The sequence below is a fragment of the Bos indicus genome, chromosome 5 (assembly GCF_029378745.1).
Source record: "Bos indicus isolate NIAB-ARS_2022 breed Sahiwal x Tharparkar chromosome 5, NIAB-ARS_B.indTharparkar_mat_pri_1.0, whole genome shotgun sequence".
Taxonomy (NCBI): domain Eukaryota; kingdom Metazoa; phylum Chordata; class Mammalia; order Artiodactyla; family Bovidae; genus Bos; species Bos indicus.
The window spans coordinates 63,006,005-63,020,633 of record NC_091764.1 but is presented as its reverse complement, the minus strand read 5'-3'; the positions used below and the strand labels follow the sequence as shown (position 1 = coordinate 63,020,633).

Below are 14,629 nucleotides of genomic sequence, written 5' to 3'. Positions count from 1 at the left end.
AGTATAACTAAGGCCAAATACTATAGAGGTTGACAGCAACAAGAAGAGCCTGTGGTGAGTGGTAAAGAGCAGGTTCATAATCAGGTGCATATTCCAGCCACGATATCCATTAGCAGTGAGACACTTGACATATAACAGTATTTCTAAATCTCAGGTTTGGCGTCTCTAAAATGGGAATGATACTGTTATTGTAAGAATTCAAGGAGATATTTGCACATATATAAATGCACCTGGCACAGTTCCTGGCACAACTGGAACATAGCAGATGTTCAGTAAATGTAATCATCAGTATCTCCTATAACATGTGATCATTTCTAATAAGGAAGGGGAGTTACCCAGGCATTGTTGACACAAATCACATTCTGTGTTAACTAGTTCATTCTAGCTGCCTATATGTCTGTCTCCCTTTTGGGGGTAGTTCTCTGGGGGAGGCAGCAGCAGAGCTCCAGTGTGGAGGAGGACCTCAGTTTACCTCCTGTTGGAGATTAAATGGTGGGATGGAAGAATAGGATACTTTCCTTTAGATTAGCTCTGGTACTAAACTAATAGCTAGAAACTAGACCCATTCCTACAAGAGCATGTCGCTTCCATGAGGACTTTTCTGAGGTTAACCACATCTCTTCCTGCAAGGCATCACCGTATTCGTTTGACATGATTAACTTCATGAAAGTGACCAACCAAGTCCCTGTTTCGCCGGGTCAGATTTCCATGTATCCTTAGAGACTGTTAGCGGAAATGAGCACCCTGTGAAGGTTGCATCTTGTATGTTCAGGGCACTGTGCTGATTGTTTTCAGTTTCACTCTATCTTTCCAACGGCACTTGAGACGGGGCATTAACCTCCTCATTTTATAGGCAAGAGAACTGGAAACAGAAGAGTCAGGTAACTTGCCCAAAATTGAGTTGTCGGTGAGTAAATCAAAAGCAGCAATGGAGGTTACACCCACTCAGTTTTACCACACTTGTTATTTAGTGTCAGTTATTTCTCAAAATAATTTGGAATGTTTTTATTGCTTTAAGAACATTTCTTAGCAGGATTCAGGGGTCTGTGATAGCACCATCACCATCATGTTCAATTCCCTCCTGAGAGAAAGGCAGAGAGGATTTTGTGGGAGAAATTTATATTTAATAGAAGCTTTAGCCAAGCAGTTGAGAATAAGAATAAAAGGGAATGAGAAAATGTAGTGGTTTTTAGACTTGCAAATACACTTGAAAAGGTTAATGTTGTATTTTTCAGAAATGGAGGCTTTCTTTGATCTTAATGTTTAAAAAACAAGGAACAATGCAAGGGCATTTCTCTGGATTGTATGAACAGTATTGTCTGCAAGTAATCAGCCCTGGGACTGCATTTATTTAGCATATTTATAAATCATCTGAAAGAAGGAGTATATGGTGAAATTCCAGAGTTGCAAAAACTACTAAGTTCCTCCAGGTAGTGAAATGCCAAGCTGGCTAATATGAATATAGAAAGATAACACAATCTTACATGAATGGGCAGAAGGATGGCAGATGGGCTTCTGCATGGACAACTGTAAGATAAGGAATGTAGGCGCAATCATTCAAACCATCCTTCCAAATTAAAGGGCTTTCAACTATCAGCTCTGACCGAATTAAGAGGTTTTACAGTCAGTGTGTATTTTTGTGCCTCGTTATTCCTACTGCAGCTGTATGGCCAGCCAAAAATCAAGAGTGCTTAGAAAAGGCATTTTTAAAGGGGCATTAAAAGCAGGAAATGGTATCCTGCTTAAATGCAATGCCAAAGTTTACCTATACCCGGATTATTGTGAGTAATTTGTTCAGCAGACCTGAAGCAGTTGAAATAGGAGAGGAGACAGTACAGAGAGAGTGGACTAAAGGGACTGCTTTGTGAAAAGAGAGCTGCTTTATGAAAACAACCTGCCAAGATGAAGATTTATCAGTCTGGGGGAGATGAAGGTTTATAAAATCAGAGGGAGGTGTTGCATGTAGACAGACCTTGATTAACATTCACCATCCCCACCCTCGACAGACATGGGTCAGAGAGTGAGTATAAAAAGGAATTGAACAAATTTACGGTTAACAAAGGGGAAATGCAGTGGGAGAGGGATAAATTAGGAGGTTGGGATTAACATATACATATTACTATGTATAAAATAGATAACCAACAAGGGCTCCCTGTAAAGCACGTGCTCATGTGTGCTCAGTCGAATCTGACTTTTTGCGACCCCATAGACTGTAGTCCACCAAGCTCCTCTGCCTATGGAATTTTCCAGGCAAGAAATACTGGAATGGGTTGCCGTTTCCTACTCTGGGGAACTTCCCAACCCAGGGATTAAACCTACATCTCCTGCTGTCCTGCGTTGGTAGGCAGATTCTTTACCTCTGCGCCACCTGGGAAGCTCTTACTTACTGTGTATAGCATATGCACAGTATTTACACTCAGTTGTGTCCGACCCATTGATTATACAATCCATGGAATTCTCCAGGCCAGAATACTGGAGTGGGTAGCCTTTCCCTGCTCCAGGGGATCTTCCCAACCTAGGGATAGAACCCAGGTCTCCCGCATTGCAGGTGGATTCTTTTACCAGCTGAGCCACAAGGGAAGCCCCAGAATACTGGAGTGGATAGCCTATCCCTTCTCCAGCAGATCTTCCTGACCCAGGAATCGAACTAGGGTCTCATGCGTTGCAGGTGGATTCTTTACCAAGGGAACTCAATACAATATTCTGTAATAGCCTGTATGGGGAAAGGGTTTGAAGAAGACGGGATATATGTATAACTGAATCACTTTGCTGAACACTTGAAATTAACACAACATTGTCAATCAACTGTATTCCAATATAAATAAAAATTTTAAAATATTTTAAAATTTAATTTAAAAGTAAAAAGAATAGAGGATCATGCTAACTTAAAATCAATTTAGGCAGAGAGGCCAATAGGCTAACTGACAAATAGAGTAGCACAGAATGAGTGCCAGGAAATACCCCCCTCAACCCTGTAAAATTTGAAGAGAATTTTTTTAAAAATCATTTTCACAATGGGTCATATACTTTTGAACTAGTTATCCAACAAGAATTGTTCTATTCTAGTACCGTATGTGTGTAGGAAAGAGGTGAACATATTCTTATAAATGGTTTATAATTTGTTGTTTTTAAAAAGTTAGTGATATTTGGACATATGCCGAAACTTTGCTGTTTGCCTTAGAGTAAAACAAGTTTTGGAGTTAGGCAAACCATATTAAAATCCCAGAGCCACCATATATTGGCTCTTTGGTAGGCTACTTCACCATTCTGAACCTCAGTCTCCTCTTCTGTAAATCAAGGAGAGCACCTTCCCATTAGGAATGTTGTGATGAAGGAAAGAGAGTAATGTGTAAGGCTCTGGGAAGGGCTGGGGACTGAGGCTCTCTGCAAGCCTTGGTTTCCTATGTCATCTCTTTTGCACTTTGCCCTTTGCAGTATGCTGTCAGACTCAAAAGTCCCATCCTGGGGAGACCCTGGTCAGCAGTACTTGATTCTATTCCTACTTTGTACTTTTACCTGCCTTAATATTCATTCTTCCATATTCATTGAGCTTCCGTTATTTCAAACATTGTTGGGGAAATAATGATGATAAAGACGTACCTGCTCTCTGAACACTTACCTGGGCGGATGTTTTTTTGAGAGCTTCCCTGGTAGCTCAGCTGGTAAAGAATCTGCCTGCAATGTGGGAGACCTTGGTATGATTCCTGGGTCAGGAAGACCCCCTGGAGAAGGGATAGACTACCCACTCCAGTATTCTTGGGCTTCCCTGGTGGCTCAGATAGTAAAGAATCCACCTGCAATGCAGATTTGATCCTTGGGTTGGGAAGATCCCCTGGAGGAGGGCATGGAAACCCACTCCAATATTCTTGCCTGTAGAATCCCCATGGACAGAAGAGCCTGGAGAGCTACAGTCCATGGGGTCACAAACAGTCGGACATGACTAAGCAACTAAGCACAGGCAAGGCTATCTTATCTGGGTGAGTGTTAGTGTCAATTGTTCAGTCGTGTCCGACTCTTTGCAACCCCATGGACTGGACTGTAGTCCGCCAGGCTTTTCTGTCCATAGGAATTCTCCAGGCAAGAATACTGGAGTGCATAGCCGTTCCCTTCTCCAGGGAATCTTCCTGACCCAGAGATTGGACCCAGGCCTCCTGCATTGCAGGCAAATTCTTTACTTCCTGAGCCACCAGAGAAGCAGCCTGTGGGGAGGGCTACACAAACACCAACCCAGCAAATAAAATTATTTCAGAGAATGCTATGAAGAGGTTCACAGGGTGGAGCATGATGGGGCTGAGGACTCGATTCTTTTATCAAGGAGGAGGGACGGGCCTTGGCGAGGAAACCACACTGAAGTAGCGTCCAAATGGATGAGAAAGCATCATTTAAAAATTGCAGGAGAGGCGGTGGGTCGGGGTGCCGGGGGAGCATTCTAGGAAGATGGAGAAACGAGTAGAGACCCCAAGGCCAGAATGAGTGTGACTGTTCAAGGAACAGAGAAGGCCAGAGGGAGAGAGGCAGGGACCAGAGAGAGACAGAGCAGCCAGCCCCGTTGGGCCTCGAGGCCGGGTCAAGACTCAGGTTTTGCTCTAAGAGCCGTAGGAAGCTAGTGGAGGGATGAGACCTGACTCAGACTTGGAGAGGTCTTGTGGCTGCCGGGTGGCGAGCTGGACCCGCAGGCAGCCTGCCTGACGGAAGCCCTGCCCCTGCTCCTCCTCTGCCTCACCGCCCCGGTCCTCTCTCTGTGGCCTCGCGGGGACACACGGATCTCACGCCACATCTCTCCCGGTGCAGAGGTAATTTTGCACAAATCTCTCCCCTCCTGCATCTTATAGGACAAATAAAAATCATTTTTCTCAAGTGAAGTATTTAATCCAAATATATATGTCGTTTCAGGTTTTAAAAATCAATTTGATTGGCCACAGGAAACGTATCTTGGCATCTCTGGGAGACAGGCTGCACGACGACCCACCACAGAAGCCCCCTCGGTCCATCACCCTCAGGGTAAGTACCCCGCGTGCTTGTTCCGTCCTCCACTCATATCCTCAAAAACTGTGTTGTGCAGTAAGATAGGAATGACTGAAGCAGGGGGTCAGAAAGTACAGGCTGTTTTCCAGGTAGCTTACCTTATCTGTATAAAAAGCTTTCTTGCCTTTGATAGCATTTTCTAAGACAAGGTTTGTTTTTCTCGATTGGTTAAATGTGTGTTTTTGAGATTTAGATAAACATCTGAAAAACCATCACCTTTAAAAAACCTCTCTGCTGCCCCCCATCCCACACTCCCCTCAACACAGAGGAAATGAATTTTCTGTCAAACTCTTCAAACCCACAGAAAGAAAATCGATGAGGACCAGAGTTAAGTTAAAGATCGATTTAAAATTAACCTTCGGGTCTTCTGTTTTTTAAGAAATGAATTGTTCGGTTTTTACCCACTTCAAAAATTAACAATAGAGAATCTAGGACTTTAGTAAACTATTTCAGCTATATTTTAGAATTAAGGGGTAGAAAAACTAGAGAGAAACCATAGGAGGAAGAAAGAAATAAAGTGGAAGGGAAGGAAGGCAAGAAAGAGCAGAGGGAAAGAGACAAAGAGAGAGAAGATTCCAGGGAGAATGGTCCCAGGAAGGAGTAACCAGCAGTCTCTGGTGTTTATCAGGCCCATAGGAACTTTTCAAAAATTCACCATAAAGCTGGGGTCTCCATGACCAGTTGGAGAGTTCCAACTCTGTTCTCTTTATTGAGCCCTGTACTTGCTTGCTTCTGATTCCTTTTTTGCAAGTGTCAGAAAGGGTGGCGATAATAAATGAACACAAAGGTGCCACTTGGATGTAACTGCCAGCAATGAAATGCCACTGAATGTTTCTTATCAGCGGACTTCAGCAAACAGGCATAACTACTGTCAGGATAGCGGAGGATCAGGCAGGAGAGGAGCTGTTAAGATTTTGAGGCTGATTCCATTTTAAAGGAGAAGAAAATACACAAAGACTTCAGGAAAAGCGAGCGAATTGGCTCCAGGAGGGAGCCATGAGGAAAATTGATGTCTAGGGGAATTGGGATATATGGGTTGTTTGGAAGCTGGTTGAGTAGTGACAATATATATAAAAAAAAAAGGACCTATTTTTCTCCCTCAATAGAAGGAGCCTCAGATAAATTAGGGGGAAATGAGCTAGAAAGGGATTACTGTTTTGCTTTCGTTTTGCTGAATGAAGAGGAAAAAGATACAGGCACCCTCAGTGTAACCATCCTAAATGACCCTTTAGAGGAGTATTCCCTGCTATGTCCCCTGCTGTCTCTCCTTCCTCTTCTGAACCTCTCCCTCTGGCTCTCTGGAAGAGACTTGAGGAAACAGCAAATAAATCAAAAGAGGTTCTCAAGAAAAAAATGCAGGACCTTATTAATCCATCAGAGGCAGTCTGGAATGTCTTGGGGAGAAGTAGCTGGAGAACCAGCACGATCCAGTCCTCCTCTCAGACACCAGAGCCCAGCTCTCTGCCGCCCTTTATCTTCCTTCTCAGCCAGTTTCCCCCAGTTGTCTTTGCCATCAAAGCCTGTCCTCATGTGTTGCTCTGGACTCCGTGCAGGTGGCATGCCATTTCCATATCGTGTCCCCTCCCCAGCCTGATTGCCAGGCTGCTTTTTGATGGAAGATCAGGACCCATGAGGTCCTGTTTTAGCTGTTTCGTCGTGGCACCTACTGTAATGAGGCCGTTGTGTTCGCATGGAAACACAGTTCCCTCCCTTGTAGATACGTGTGACAGTGTGGGGGGTGCCTAGCATCTGTGTGCCTCTTTCCCGAGATCATCCATGATGGAGGCTTAAGAAAACAGAGCCTGGCTCTCTATACTGTAAACCTTCGACCTGAAAGGCTTAAGGGGGGACATGCTGATCATGCCATTAATAAAATGGTAGAATGTCATCGATTCCTCAACAGTTGATTTAAAAATGACTCCCCACCCCCGCGGTGTGTCTTGTCAGTATTTCACGATTTTTAAACCAGAGGTCAGCCACAAGAACATGGTATTTATTTCATGATGTATTTCCATTCAGGAACCCAGTGGTAATCACACTCCTCCTCAGTTGTCTCCATCACTTAGCCAAAGCACTTACACCACTGGTGGCTCCCTAGACGTTCCTCACATTATCATGCAGGGCGATGCAAGGAGGAGAAGAAATGAAAACTACTTTGATGATATTCCCCGATCAAAACTGGAGAGGCAGATGGCCCAGGTAAGGTGTTCAGAGCCTCTGTGATGTTTTTGCCTTTCTCCCAGATCAAGTAATGCATTCCGATTTTGAACGGTCACTTACAATGGATGCATATTGTACCCAACCTAAATGGAATTTTCCCATTTTATGTCATGACTTTTATTCCCTGCTCAGTTGAGCTAGATTGAAACAGACCTTTCTGGGAATGGAATGTAGACACAAATCATTGTTATCCAGTTCTTGACTGAAGATATTATGTCTGGTCTCTTTGCACCTAGAAAGTCTTTGCTCTAAAGGGAATAATGCTGTGTAAGAATCAAATCACAATGAAAAGTCATAAAGGTCTAGATTACAGAGTTAAATTGGTTGGATGACAGGGGGAAAGTCACGGGGGCGGGGGCCAGTAGGGCTAACTCCAGGTAATGCTGTTAATTTCCTGCCAAGTTTACAATGTGTATAGACTTGTACAATGGGGACTGTTGCAGCCATCTCATATTGCCACCTTGAGTAGCTGAAAATGATGCTGCTGCCTGACACAAATACCTGAAGAGCGAGATCTGTCCTGTTCGGATCTCTTCATGATTCGGGTATGGATGTCTGGGTCTCTCCTGTCCCCAGGTCACTGCTCAAAAATTTAAGTCAGCCATAGCCAAATAGTGGCACTGTCGCTAAAGCACTTTCCGATGGCAGCTTGCTCTGCAGTGTCATCCCGAGATTCAAAGCTGTGGATCTGTTGACGACTATTGGCAGAATCAACTCTTTTCATCCTCATTCTAGGTTCAGACTGATGTGTTAAGAGACTTCTCTCTGCCTCGCACACCTAAGATGAGAATCTTGAGGTGAAAATTTGACTGTAATTGCTTTGCCTTGGTTGTTAAATATTTTTCTCATCTGTTTGGTGAGATTCTGTTTTTTTTTTAAAGCCTTTGGTAAACATTCAATGCTGCCGCTCGTGAAAGAGAAATGTGAAAAGAATGTTCTGGAAGCCGTGGCTATTCTGCCTACAAATGCCCTGGAGAGAAGGGGGTCTGAGATATTGTGTCTCCTTTCAGCTTGCTCAGTATTGAATTGGTTTCAGGGTTCTTTGTGCAGAGAATAGCAGTGTTGGGATTATGGAGAATCTTTTATTGCAGTGAGGTGGAAAACGTAGGAGAGACAAGAAAATAATAATCTTCCCTCTCTCTCTTGTTCAGTATTGTCTTGTAATCCTTATTACTGTTTTCACTGATTATTTTTTTAACTAACGTATCTAAAACTCCCCCCCCCAAAATGTTCATATATTTTCTGCTATTTGTTAGTATTTGTGGATCACATATGTGGGTGAATTTCTCTAATGACAGCAGAGACATTTGTTTTAACCTTGAACCATGTAGTCTTTATGTATGAATACAAACTGGATCTTTCCTGAACCCTTACCTACCCTGCTGGATAAGGGAGGATCGTTCATTAAGGAGAATTAGCCATTATTGACCGTGCCAAATTCAGCAACAGAATCACCTGGCTGAACTGCTCATGCAATTTATGAAATTTCTCCACATAGTGCGTTTTTTTTCCAAAGAGGAAATTAATTACTCTTCTGCCTGAGCGTGAACCCTCAGAGGTAATCTAGCAATTGCTCCCTTATGGTCTTTATGAGATTCACAAGCTAGGGGAAGTATTACTTTTTTGAAGAGTCGAGATCTTTTTCTTGTCGTTCCAATCAGAATGCATCCCTTTCAGGAATTGTCTTGCCCTTGAGAAAATTGAATGAACTTCTATCTGGCCAGGTGAGAAAGGCACAAATGCAGAAAGAGAAGTGAGGTAAGCAGCAGATGAGATGTGAGCTGGAGAGGGTCTGTGTGTACGTGCTTATTTCCCTCCCTCCCCGCCCCCACCCTGGTGCTGTTCCCTGTGTTCAAATGACTGATGGAGACCTGGGCCTCCATCAGCAGCCAGGAGCTTATTAGAAGCTTTCTAAAATCCCACTGCTCAATATATAGTGCTTTTGCTGCAGAGTAAATAGGAGATGGCACTACAGGAATCCGATCAATAAGAAGAAGAGATTTGGGGATCTCAACTCTTTATGTTGTGTTAATTGCAGTTTTTTATTTGTCTTGAGACTCTTTCCCAGTCTAGAAATGCTAGAAATCGTGGAGAAATGAATGGATACCTTTTAAAAATAGCGCCATTTCGAAGCTTTAACCTGTCAAAATATGAAATACTCGGTAATTTTGTTGTTGAATGGTTTTATTTATGTGACTGTTCCACCATTCAGCCACTCAGTTGATGCTTTTTCTTATCTTTCTGTTTCCGCTTCAGGTTTAGCTGAGCCCCCAGCAGAGTGATTTGGAATTCTAGCCATAGGCCAGGAACCTGAAGCTCTTAGCGGCTACAGTAATTATAGGAACCTAACTTTGTTAAGGTTTGCCCAGCAGATGTGTTTCCACATCTTTAACTTAGTAAACTCCTGCTTAAGGTTAAATTGAGGTAAATTTAATGTCCATTCTACCTGTAAAATTTGTTAGCATATATTTTTCAAACGTTAACACAGTGTTTAGTTACTTATTTTCAATTGAAACTGTTCAAAATATCTTTCTTGGAATCCAGAGAATTTTAAATAGCATGGCTATTGTTTGCTTTTATTCTGACATAAGCAATGTTGTGGCATCAAATTGTCTTACACAAATATGGGAGAAACAAAATCAAGTTAAGTACTATTAGGATTTCTGAAACCATGAAATGTAGTGATGTCAGCACGTTTAAACCGTGGGTTTCCTATCATGCTGGAAACACTGGATTCATTAGCTCAGAAGTTCTGAAAGGCTTCCCTATTTCCACACCCCTAATAGATAAATGTCACATTCACATTTGTATAATATTACCTTAATATGTATAGAGCTTGCTTTTCAATTTCCAAAGTGCTTTCACATCTGTTCTCTCATTTTAGCACAAACAAGGTGTCCTACACAACTATTTATGTGTGTATAGCACGTTGCAGATCAGCTTTTAAGTCCAAGTTCTATGGAGATAAGATAGTTAAGTGAATAATATGAAAAATAATAACAGAAAGAAGAAAAACATTTCCAATATTTAGGACCTAATCAACAATATTTAGAAATTTTCTTGAGTGATACTTAGGATGAGTCAAAATGTTCTTGAATAATAAAGAAGAGTAATGGAATTAATAAAATTTAGGGACCACATGCTCCAAAGTTATGAAAAAGAAAAAAGAATTTCCCAATGTGACACTTATAGCCATTTATTTATAACCAAATACTTACGGGAAAATGAAATAATCCTTCTATTTTCACAAAATGAAAAAGACTCCTGAGCAGTAAGAGAAAACCCACACTAAAGAAGTTCTTATGTTTTGATTGCTGTCATCTAAATAGAAATATCAATATTGCCTGAGGCAGTTACCTTACCGATGTACACAAACCTTAGAAGCAGACTTATCCACATTTCAAAGACTGGGAAACAGAAATTATGTGACTCGGTCTGGGTAGCACAACCAGAAAGCGACAAAATCAGAACTTGCCTGAGGTGATATGTTAGGCACTAGAAAGGCTTTGTCTCCATTGCTTCTAAATCACTAGAAAGTTCATTCAGTTGAATGTCTAATATATTTTGATCCAAACAGTATTACTTAATATGTATGACTAGATCAATTACTTCTTTTTTTAATTAAATCTTCTTTAAAGTCTTTATTGAATTTCTTACAATATTATTTCTGTTTTATGTTTTGGGTTCTTGGCTTCGAGGCATTAGGCATGTGGGATCTTAGCTCCTTGACCAGAGATCACAAATCTGCAAACCCTGCCTCGGAAGGCAAGGTCTTAACCACTGGACCACCAGGGCGCTACCTCAATTACTTCTTTATTTGAAAGCACTTTACATATTATGTTAGTTCTACAAATGTTTGTTCTTTTGATACTGTTAGAGGAAGAGAAATGGAAACTGGGCCGCATAGAAGCCCTGCCGTGGCCCCACCCATACCTGAGACTCCACGTGCAGTATCTTATTTAAACCTCACCACAGCCCGTCCTATACTCAAGGAGCCCACGTGAGTGAGTGCTTTGCCTCACAGCTGCTGCATGGCAGAACCCAAACACAAGCCGTCTGCCTGACCATGTCCTATTCTTCTATGCCCCTAGTGGGCTACTTCTATTTTTAAATGATATGGAATATCTTTATAACACAGCAATAAATACCAGTTTCCCATATGCTATGTCAGATCCTCTATCCGTAGAATTCTCCAGGCAAGAATACTGAAGTGGATAGCCATTCCCTTGTCCAGGGGTTCTTCCCAGCCCAGGGATCAAACCTAGGTCTCCTGCATTGGAGGCAGATTCTTCACTGTCCGAGCCACCAGGGAAGCCCATACGTACATAGAGACAGTGAACAGAGCAAGGATAATATCACTGGTGGTTAGTGGAAACTTATGGAATCAGCTCATGGTTCTCACCATAAAACTTAATTTTTAAAATTTTATTTTATTGCAGTATAGTTGAATCACAATATTGTGTTAGTTCCAGGTGTACATGGATATCACCAGATGGTCAATACTGAAATCAGATTGATTATATTCTTTGCAGTCAAAGATGAAGAAGCTCTATACAGTCAGCAAAAACAAGATCGGGAGCTGACTTTGGCTCAGATCATGAACTCCTTATTGCCAAATTCAGACTTAAATTGAAGAAAGTAGGGGAAACCATTAGACCATTCAGGTATGACCTAAGTCAAATCCCTTATGATTATACAGTGGAAGTGACAATAGATTCAAGGGACTAGATCTGATAGTCAGAGTGCCTGAAGAACTATGGACGGAGGTTCGTAACATTGTACAGGAGGTTCGTGACATTGATCAAGACCATCCCCAAGAAAAAGAAATGCAAAAAGGCAAAATAGTTGTCTGAGGAGGGCTTACAAATAGCTGAGAAAAGAAGAGAAACCAAAGGCAAAGGAGAAAAGGAAAGATACACCCATTTGAATGCAGAGTTCCAAAGAATAGCAAGGAGAGATAAGAAAGCCTTCCTCAGTGATCAATGCAAAGAAATAGAGGAAAACAATAGAATGGGAAAGACTAGAGATCTCTTCAAGAAAATTAGAGATACCAAGGGAACATTTTATACAAATATGGGCACAAAAAAAGGACAGAAACAAAATGGACCTAAAAGAAACAGAAGATATTAAGAAGTGGTGGCAAGAATACACAGAAGAACTATACAAAAAAAGATCTTCATGACCAAGATAATCACGATGGTGTGATCACTCACCTAGAGCCAGACATTCTGGAATGTGAAGTCAAGTGGGCCTTAGGAAGCATCACTATGAACAAAGCTAGTGGAGGTGATGGAATTCCAGTCGAGCTATTTCAAAACTTAAAAGATGATGCTGTTTAAGTGCTGCATTCAGTATACCAGCAAATTTGGAAAACTCAGCAGTGGCCACAGGACTGGAAAAGGCCAGTTTTCATTCCAATCCCAAAGAAGGGCAATGCCAAAGAATGCTCAAACTACCGCACACTTGCACTCATTTCACACACTAGCAAAGTAATACTCAAAATCCTCCCAGCCAGGCTTCGACAGTATGTGAACCATGAACTTCCAGACATTCAAGCTGGATTTAGAAAAGGCAGAGGAACCAGAGATCAAATTGCCAACATCCATTGGATGTTAGAAAAAGCAAGAGAGTTCCAGAGAAACATCTACTTCTGTTTTATTGACTGTGCCAAACAAAGCCTTTGACTGTATGGATCACAGCAAACTGTGGAAAATTCTTAATAAGATGGGAATACCAAACCACCTTACCTGCTTCCTGAGAAATCTGTATGCAGGTCAAGAAGCAACAGTTAGAACCGGACATGGAACAACAGACTGGTTCCAAATAGGCAAAGGAGTACGTCAAGGCTGTATATTGTCACCCTGCTTATTTAACTTATATGCAGAGTACATCATGAGAAACACCAGGCTGGGTGAAGCACACGTTGGAATCAAGATTGCCGGGAGAGATATCAATAACCTCAGATATGCAGATGACACCACCCTATGGCAGAAAGTGAAGAAGAACTAAAGAGCCTCTTGATGAAAGTGAAAGAGGAGAGTGAAAATGTTGGCTTAAAACTCAACATTCAGAAAACTAAGGTCATGGCATCTGGCCCCAGCACTTCATGGCAAATAGATGGGGAAAAAATGGAAACAGTGAGAGACTTTTTCTTAGGCTCCAAAATCACTGCAGATGGTGACTGCAGCCATGAAATTAAAAGATGCTTGCTCCTTGGATGAAAAGCTATGACCAACCTAGATAGCACATTAAAAAGCAGAAACATTACTCTACAGACAAAGGTCCATCTAGTCAAAGCTATGATTTTTCCGGTAGTCATGTATGAATGTGAGAGTTGAACCATAAAGAAAGTTGAGTGCTGAAGAATTGATGCTTTTGAACTATGGTGTTGGAGAAGACTCTTGAGAGTCCCTTGGACTGCAAGATGAAACCAGTCACTCCTAAAGGAAATCAGTCCTGAATATTCATTGGAAGGACTGGTGCTGAAGCTAAACCTCCAATCCTTTGGCCACGTGATGCGAAGAACTGACTCACTGGAAAAGACCCTGATGCTGGGAAAGATTGAAGGTGGCAAGAGAAGGGGACAACAGAGGATGAAATGGCTGGAGGGCATCACCGACTTGATGGACATGAGTTTGTATAAGCTCCGGGAGTTGGTGGTAGACACAGAAACCTGATGTCCTACAGTCCATGGGGTCAAAAAGAATCGGACACGACTGAGTGACTGAACTGAACTGAACTGCAGGTGTACAGCACAGTATGAGTTATACGTACATGTATATATATCTGTTCTTTTTCAGATGCTTTTCCCTTGTAGGTTATTACAAAATATTGAGTATAGTTCCCTGGGCTGTACAGTAGGTCCTTGTTGGTTATCTATTTTATGTATAATAGTGTATATGTGTTAATCTCATCTTCCTAATTTATCCCCTCCCCATTTTCCCCTTTGGTGATCATAAGCTTGTTTTCTGCATCTCTGAGTCTGTTTCTGTTTTGTAGTAAGTTCATTGTTATCTTTAGATTTCACATATAAGTGACAGCATATGATATTTGTCTTTGGCTTGTTTTACTTGGTAGGATAATCTTTAGGTCCGCCCATGTTGCTGCATATGGTATTATTTAATTCTGTCTGTGGCTGAGTAATATTCTATTGTGTGAATGATAAAGAATATATGGTAATATCCATTCCATATCCATCAAGTGTCCTGTTGATGGACATTTAGGTTGCTCTCATGTCTTGACTATTGTAAATAGGGCTGCTGAGAACGTAAGGTACAGGTATCTTGGTGTATAGTTGATTTACAATGATGTGTAAGTTTCAGGTATACAGCAAAGTGAATCAGTTATATATATACACACACACACACACACACATATATCCATT

General features: G+C 41.7%; 1 protein-coding gene across 14 annotated transcripts in view; it reads left to right on the top strand.

Moving 5' to 3' along the window:
• The window catches only part of ANKS1B (ankyrin repeat and sterile alpha motif domain containing 1B), a 1,154,742-nt gene that overhangs the window by 1,048,619 nt on the left and 91,494 nt on the right, over nt 1–14,629 (top strand). For 12 of the 14 annotated variants that reach the window (XM_019961140.2, XM_070789581.1, XM_070789582.1 and 9 more), the window contains 2 exons: nt 4,894–5,001; nt 7,045–7,224. In XM_019961140.2, the coding sequence (XP_019816699.2) occupies nt 4,894–5,001; nt 7,045–7,224 (288 nt within the window). The remainder of the gene's footprint in view (nt 1–4,893; nt 5,002–7,044; nt 7,225–14,629) is intronic. The other 2 variants (XM_070789585.1, XM_070789584.1) reach the window with 1 other exon arrangement.